The sequence below is a fragment of the Triticum urartu genome, chromosome 6 (genome assembly GCF_003073215.2).
Source record: "Triticum urartu cultivar G1812 chromosome 6, Tu2.1, whole genome shotgun sequence".
NCBI lineage: Eukaryota > Viridiplantae > Streptophyta > Magnoliopsida > Poales > Poaceae > Triticum > Triticum urartu.
Genome location: NC_053027.1, coordinates 427136122 through 427144091, shown reverse-complemented (window position 1 = coordinate 427144091; position 7970 = coordinate 427136122). Strand labels below are relative to the sequence as shown.

Below are 7970 nucleotides of genomic sequence, written 5' to 3'. Positions count from 1 at the left end.
GAGCAACGGGCAACCACTGAAGCAGCACTCGCCGGTGTCTTGCAGAGCTGCGATGCGGCACCGGGTGCTGCAATGGAGCACTCGACAGCGGCTCTCAGCGCTGCAACGGAGCTTCCGACGTTGCAATGGAGCACTCGCCGAGGCTCTGAAAGCTACGATGCAACACTTGCTGCTGCAATGGAGCAGTCGCGCAACGGCGTCCAATGCTGCGATGAAGTGCTAGGCAGTGGTTTCCTGGTGTTCCGATGAAGCACTTTGCCGGCGGCGGCCACGAGCGACGGCGGCCCGTTACAGCACACATGAGATGCGATGAGTGTTTCTTTGCAGCACCACCGGAGAGTGATGGCTAATGGCGTCGGGGGCAAGCTGGGGCCGATTGCCGATGTGAGGGGTGCGATGCCTGAGATGGTGATGCGTGTGTTGCTCAGTGCAGCAAGCGATGTGGGATCTGGAAGGACCAAGCGACGGCTGTGATAGGCGCACCTAACGGCCGTGGAGGCGGCTTAAGTTCCCCTCTAATCAACCGGATGACGCCTAGCAGCGCCCATTAAAAAAATGAATACCACGCTGAGGGAGGCCTCTTCCTCGCTCGATCCCGACCGATCCCCGCGCAGTGGGGGCCACGCCTCTCCATGACGCAAGGGCCGACGTCACTCCTCCCGGTCTGGGCGCGGACGACTGCGCGAAGGCCCAGTAGTCGACGCCAGTCGCTCCACGCCACCACCGCAGAGGCCATGGATGGAGAAGACGCGCACCACAGGCCCTCTTCCTCCTCCTCGTCCGGCGGCCCCTTCCTCTCCGGCCTCTGCGCCGCCGCGCTCCGCCGCAAGCCCATCTCCGCGCGCGCCTCTGCCGCCGCCTCCGGCGAGGGCCTCGTGCGGCAGCTCGGCGTCCTCGAGCTCGTGCTCCTTGGGATCGGCGCGTCCATCGGTGCCGGCATCTTCGTCATCACCGGAACCGTCGCCCGCGACGCCGGCCCAGGTTATTAAGCCCCTTACGCCTCTGTTCCTCATTCCAATCAATAGTAGGCACTGCACACTACTACTCGGTCAACAGACTGCAGTTTGCAATTGTGGCAGCAGCTTGTTGGTTTGGCCCAAATGTTGCCAAAATTGGCAAGAGCCAATTGGTAGCCTTTTATTTTATACTTGACAACCATTGGCATCAGATTAATTAGCCTCATAATTCATAACAATAGCGAGCTCAAATATTCTGATCCATATTGTCCAATAATGAATCTGAATACCTAGTTTTTCTACCATCGAATAGGTTGATTTCCTCAGTAGCGTTTGGTTGTTATCATCACTTTGATATTATCAGCTGCTACTCTAAAGTTTGTTTCCTTGTTTATTTCTGCTCAAATAACATGTTTGCTTCTAACAGGTGTTACAATCAGTTTTGCTCTCGCTGGAGCTGCGTGTGTGCTCAATGCATTGTGCTATGCTGAACTGGCATCTCGTTTTCCTGCCGTGGTCGGGGGAGCATACTTGTACACATATGCAGCGTTTAATGAACTCACGGCCTTCTTGGTTTTCACCCAGTTGATGCTTGATTACCATATTGGGGCTGCAAGCATTGCTCGTAGCCTAGCAAGCTATTTTATCCAATTCTTGGAGCTGATTCCTTCTGTGAAAGGCAATGTTCCGAGTTGGATTGGGCATGGAGAAGAGTTTTTTGGTGGTGTCGTTTCAGTTAACATATTGGCTCCAATCCTTCTTGTCATCCTGACTGTGATCCTATGCCGCGGTGTCAAAGAATCATCTGCAGTGAATACCTTTATGACTACATTGAAGGTAAGACTGCTTCTAAACTAAGATATGTTTGTTTCATCAATCACAAGTAACATTTGAAAGTTAAATTGGCTAGGTCAAATATCGTTGTAGAACAATTTTGTGATGTTCTGTGATATTGCGATTTGTGCTTGCACAAAGCGATATTTTCCATGATTTATAACTTGCAACACAGTACGAGTTTCGTGAGCAACTTTTCATGATTTGCTCAAATGATTATTAACTATGTCTGTGGTTTCGTCTGCCGTGTTGGATTTGATGTGGGGATGCAGATAATCATCGTCATAGTCGTTGTATTTGCTGGTGTGTTTGAGGTGGATGTATCAAACTGGTCACCATTTATGCCGAATGGTTTCAAAGCTGTTGTAACCGGATCTACAGTAGTCTTCTTTGCATATGTTGGATTCGATGCAGTTGCTAATTCTGCCGAGGAAGCTAAAAACCCACAGGTAATTTTACTCTTATTTCCGTACTATCACCTTAAGTATTTTTTTCTGTCATCATAATTCATTTGCCTTTTAGAACCTGGAAATGTTCTCCCATTTTCATTAAATGTTCTCCCTTTGTCATCCTAGTTCATTGGCTTCTTAGAATTTAGAAACGTTCTCCAATTTTCAATTAATATCTTCCCTTTTGTCATCATAATATGTTCTAACTTTTCTTTTCACTATCATGCAAACCAATATGTCCAGCGGGACTTGCCTATTGGCATCCTAGGAAGCCTTCTGGCATGTGTCATCCTATATGTTGCTGTATGCTTGGTGATTACTGGAATGTTGCCATATACATTACTGGGTGAAGATGCTCCCTTGGCTGAGGCTTTTTCTGCAAAGGGGCTGAAATTTGTAACTGTTTTGATCAGCATTGGAGCTGTTGCTGGTCTTACTACAACACTTCTTGTTGGTCTGTATGTTCAGGTAACCTGACGACATTATTATCTATCACTGACGGACTAATAATTTCTTCTGAATCATATTATTCCACTTTACCAACATCACCTCCTTTTGATCCATAACAGTCACGTTTGTATCTTGGACTTGGAAGGGATGGCCTACTACCTTCAATATTTTCTAAAGTTCATCCAACACTGCATACTCCTCTGCACTCTCAGATCTGGGTTGGTTGTGTTGCAGCAGTCTTAGCTGGCCTCTTTAATGTGCATGCACTCTCTCATATTCTCTCAGTTGGCACACTGGTATTGAAGCTTCAGAATACTATTTGCAATTGTAACACAAGATTTGGCTGTTCATAAGTGACATTTAACTGCTTTTTTTTGGAACCAGACAGGCTACTCGGTTGTATCAGCTTGTGTGATCACACTTCGATGGAGCGACAAAGCAACTAATTCTCGCTCCCTTGGAAAATTTTCAATCTGGCAGGAGGGTGTTTTTTGTCTTGTCATAGTGGCTCTCTGTGGTTTCATAGCAGGAATATCCTACCGGTTTAGCTATTCTATTGCCTTCATCATCATAGCTTTTCTGATAGCTACAGTCGGCAGTTTTTCTCTGCTGTTTCGACAGGTAAGTGCATTTTCTTTCAATTTGTAGTACGTACCAAATAAGAGATCATTATATCATCCCTAAAAATCTCAGATGTACCAAATTGTCCATGGTTTCACAATCATTTGCATCTTCGTTAGCTATTACATGAATCAGAGTCTGACGCGTCATGCACTCCATCCGAATTCCATATTAATATGGATCGGAGGGAGTAGCAAAATTTGGCATGCATGGATGTCAGATCCCGCTATTAATCGGGTGGTTCTTCTAACATTGTATGACATCCATTTCCAGGTGTATGTTCCTGTGGACCCACCTCGCTTTTCTTGTCCTGGAGTTCCTATGGTTCCGATTGTCTCTGTTTTCTTCAATATGTTTTTGTTTGCTCAGGTAAGCAGGATTTTACTTGTAGCTGTATTTACCAGAATTTATAGTTGATGATTTCATTACAAAAATGTGCTGTAGTAGTTCGCCCTGTTTACTGACTGCCATCATAGGACTAATGGTTTGGTAATGGCACTTTGTTTGCAGCTACATGAAGAAGCTTGGTACAGATTTGTCATCCTTAGTCTCATCGCGGTGGGGGTATATGCTGGATATGGTCAGTACAACGCTGTTCCGTCTACTTCGGACCACTCGTCTGTTGCGTATCATGGAGTGCCTTCGGAAGCCCCATGATCTATTGCAAGCCTCCAAGTTTATCTGAAAATCCATGTACCATTGGATCGTCAGGGGAGGCCATGGCCGTAAGCCTACCTGTATTGCTCGAAGCCGTATGTGTAGTATGTTCTCCATAGTTCCATATGTACATCTGTATGATATTTTGGAGGTCAGCCACCATATCATTTACCAATGAAATGACAGCGAAAGTTTTGTTGAGCAGGATACACACACAGACACACCAAAGATTCACTTGGAAAGGCTTTGAAAGTCACGATTGAAAGCTTTATGTACTTGTAGTATTACAGTTCATAACTTCATACATGTACTTAATTCATCTGAAAAAAAACTTAGTTCGTAAGTGTTGTTACTTAATTTTTTGTTGCAATGATTTTGGAGCCGTTTCATGACGTCTCTTTGACAGGAACATGATTTTGAGTTTCTTACATCTGATGTTGGGCTGGGCTCTGCTCGCTGTAAAAGAACAGAGAGGGCGACTCAATGCCTGCCACGGCTCAGCCTCCACGTATATTTATCAACAAAAGAGACTGTTTATACAAATACAATGAGACAAATAATATGGAACTGTCGATCGGTAGCCGAAGGACGGTAGGACTCTTAACACGCGCCGGCAATCTGAATCGGGAATAGAATGGACCTGAAGACGAGCGAAATTCTTGAAAAAGAGCTGTGGGTAAGCCCTTCGTAAAATATATCTGCAAGCTGTGAAGATGGTGGGACGTGTAATACTGGAACATAAAGTGTCACCTTCTCTCGAACAAAGTGAATATGAAGCTCGATATGCTTAGTCCGGCGATGCTGAACTGGATTGGCTGATAAGTAGGCGGCACGGACATTGTCCCGGCAGACAATAGTAACACTCGAAATCGGTTGTCAAAGATCCTGTAACAGTTGACGAACCCAACATGATTCTGGAACAACCGCACCAATCGCCATATACTCTGCCTCCGCACTAGAGTGGGAACCGTTTTCTGTAGGCGGGAGGATCAGGAGACCATGTTATCAACGAGATACATGCAAAACCCTGAGCTGGAGTGTATGGTGTTTGGGCACCCAGCCCAATCGGCATCCCAACAGGTAGTGAGAGAATAAGAAGTGCAGTGTAATGATAGACCATGATGGAGAGTTCCATTTAGATAAAGGAAGGATGTGTTTGATGATGAGAGAAAATTGGGATTCATGAGGATCATGCATGTGAAGACAGACTTGTGCGACAAAGCAATGTCATCGCGAGTGAGAGTAGCATATTCAAGAGCACCCGCTATGCTACGATAAAATGAAGGATCACCGATCGAAGAAGATAATTTACCTTTGGTGTCAATGAGTGTAGAAACAAGATGCCAGCCACACATGCCAGAAGATGTCATGAATACATTGGCGTTGCGAAAGATGGAGGCCACTAGTTGTACAAGTGACTAAAATGCCAAGAAAGTGATGTAGAGGGCTAAGGACCTAAGGTCCTTCATGGAAAATTCAGTGGCCATGGCGCGAGTGATGGTAGCAACGGTGGACGAAGAGGAAGCACTGAGAATGATGCCATCGACATAAAGTAGAAGATAAGCCATGGAGGCACCTTGTTGAAAAATGGATAGAGAGGCATCATATTTTGATTCAAGAAACCCGATGGAGCGAGCAAAGCTGGCAAAGCACTGAAACAAAGTGGTGTGGCGATGTTCTTGGCGGTTGTGTTTGAAGAGATAGGCAAGGCTCAAAGGAGAAAGCACCCCAATTGATGGGAGAAGGCAACATTTTAGTTCTCATTCCGCGAGTGTGGTTCCGTTTGGGTGTGTCTACATCAAAACCATGTGTGTGACGACTATGAGCCGGACGATTAGTGTATTGCAGAAACGTTCTCGGCAAATGGGGGAATTGACATAGGGTTCGTTTTTGGTGGTGTTTTTTTGGGCATCGAGTCTTGATTCCGGGGTGAAACCCCAGACATGGCCTTATTCGTTGTACCAAGCAATGGTGGATCTCTATATGTTTCCTCGTTGAAGGCATTGTCTGGAGATTAATCAGACTTTCTCCAAGGTGAAACCCCCTAACTTGACTTTGATGGTTGATCAGGCAATGACGACGCTTGTGCACTATTCCCTTTTTGGATGCCTCACTCTTTTTTTAGAGCAAAAGAGGGTTTCCCCTCCGATTTCCATTAGAGAAACCAGGCCGAAGCCAACGAGTAGTCAAGTTGTCTGATACAAATTCTAACACAATAAAAGACGCAAATCAGGAGAGAGCCTAGCCAGATGGGCAAACTCACTCTGTGAGACCCTACAGACCAGAACCACTACGGCAACATCACAAGAGTTTATTACACTCCATCCAAAAGGAAGAAGGCTAAGAAACACATAGAAACAGGAGACAAGCTTTGAAGTTCTGCTCCCCGAAGCTTCACATTTGCAACCTTGGAACTCCGAAGCGCCATCCTTGTGAAGCTTTGTAGATTTCACTTGCCACATGTTCGATGAGCCTTGCCCCCAACATCAGCGATCTTTCCCCTGGGTCCTTTTTCCGCAAAATAGCCCAGTCAGTAATCCAGCTGCACATTCTTTTAACGATCCCAATCGGGTCATTTATATATTTTCTGCCAAACACAATATCATTTCTACTATTCCAGATCACCCAAAGAAGAGCAGAGGTACCAGTCAAGACCATTTTCTTGTCATTTTTGTTGAATTTCTTCAACCAGTTTTCCAAATAGTCATCCATATCTTTTGGAATGTTTCTAAAATCAAAAGTACACCCTACCAGACTCCAAACAAGTCTAGCAACAAAGTAAGAAAAGAACAGGTGATCAATATTTTCTTCTTTCCCACAGAACACACAGTGTTTGTCTCCTTTCCATCCCCTTTTCAGCAGGTTATCTCTGGTTAGAATACTTTTTTTATTCAAGATCCAAAGGAAAATTTTAATTTTTGCAGGCACCCTAACTTTCCACAGAAATTTATGTGGAAAGCCAACATCAGATTTAACAAGATGTAGATATAGGGATTTCACAGAGAATATTCTGTTAGCAGTCAACATCCACATGGGTTTGTCCCTCCCTCCATGCATTGTAATTTCCTCACATCTCCTCTTTAAGCTATCCCAGAGATTTCCATATCCCCCACAAATTGTTCTTCTGAAAGACATAGCCCCCAACCTCTATCTATCACCCCTCTGACAGTAATTTCTCTATCATTACTAATGGAATATAATGAGGGGTAAGCCTCCTTTAGGGGTTTATCATCCACCCACCAGTCTTCCCAGAATCTTGTATTTCTCCCATCACCCAGCATTTTCTTGATGTGAGGGAAAACCACACCCCTAATTTTTAGCAGGCTAGCCCAGAATTGAGAGTCTCCTATTCTATTTTTGGCTCTAGAAAGGCATTTGTCTTGGAGATATTTGGATTTAATAATATCTTGCCAGAGCCCTTCCTCAGCCTCCAGTTTCCAAATCCATTTAGCAAGCAGAGCAATATTAAAATTCTCAAGATTTATTATCCCCAACCCACCTTGTTGTTTTGGCAGGTAGCAAGTTTTCCAATTAACTAGGTGATATTTCTTTTTTATCTTCTTCAGCTTGCCACACTAATCTAGCTCTATAGAAGTCATTTTTTTCCTAACTCCAGCAGGGAGCAGGTAAAAAGACATCATATAAATGGGAATATTTGTTAGATATGATTGCACCAGTGTGACTCTACCAGCAATATTGAGCAATCTGCCCTGCCAGCAAGCACATCTCTTTTCATTTTTTTCATTCACATTTCCCCACATTTTATTACTGATCCTTTTGTTGTGGACTGGTAAACCAAAATATTTCAAAGGCATTTCCCCAAGGGCACATGTGAAGATCTCTTGATATAAATTTCTCTTGCTCTTAGCTTCCCCAAAAAGGTAAATGTCACTTTTATGGAAGTTAATTGTCAATCCTGACATTTGTTCAAAGGCAGTCAAAATGAATTTCAAGTTTCTTGCTAATTCCTCATCATCCTGTATCAGAAATATAGTGTCATCAG

The 7970-nt window shown here is 44.4% G+C and overlaps 1 protein-coding gene across 1 annotated transcript; it reads left to right on the top strand.

The window, feature by feature from the left end:
* The first annotated feature begins 582 nt into the window (after positions 1–582).
* LOC125513951 (cationic amino acid transporter 9, chloroplastic) lies at positions 583–4324 on the top strand. The gene is made up of 8 exons (XM_048679186.1): positions 583–981; positions 1384–1793; positions 2063–2239; positions 2483–2707; positions 2809–2985; positions 3074–3310; positions 3584–3679; positions 3821–4324. The coding sequence occupies exons 1-8, from the start codon at positions 633–635 to the stop codon at positions 3965–3967; spliced, it is 1818 nt and encodes a 605-aa protein (XP_048535143.1). The 5' UTR covers positions 583–632; the 3' UTR covers positions 3968–4324.
* The last annotated feature ends 3646 nt before the right edge of the window (positions 4325–7970 follow it).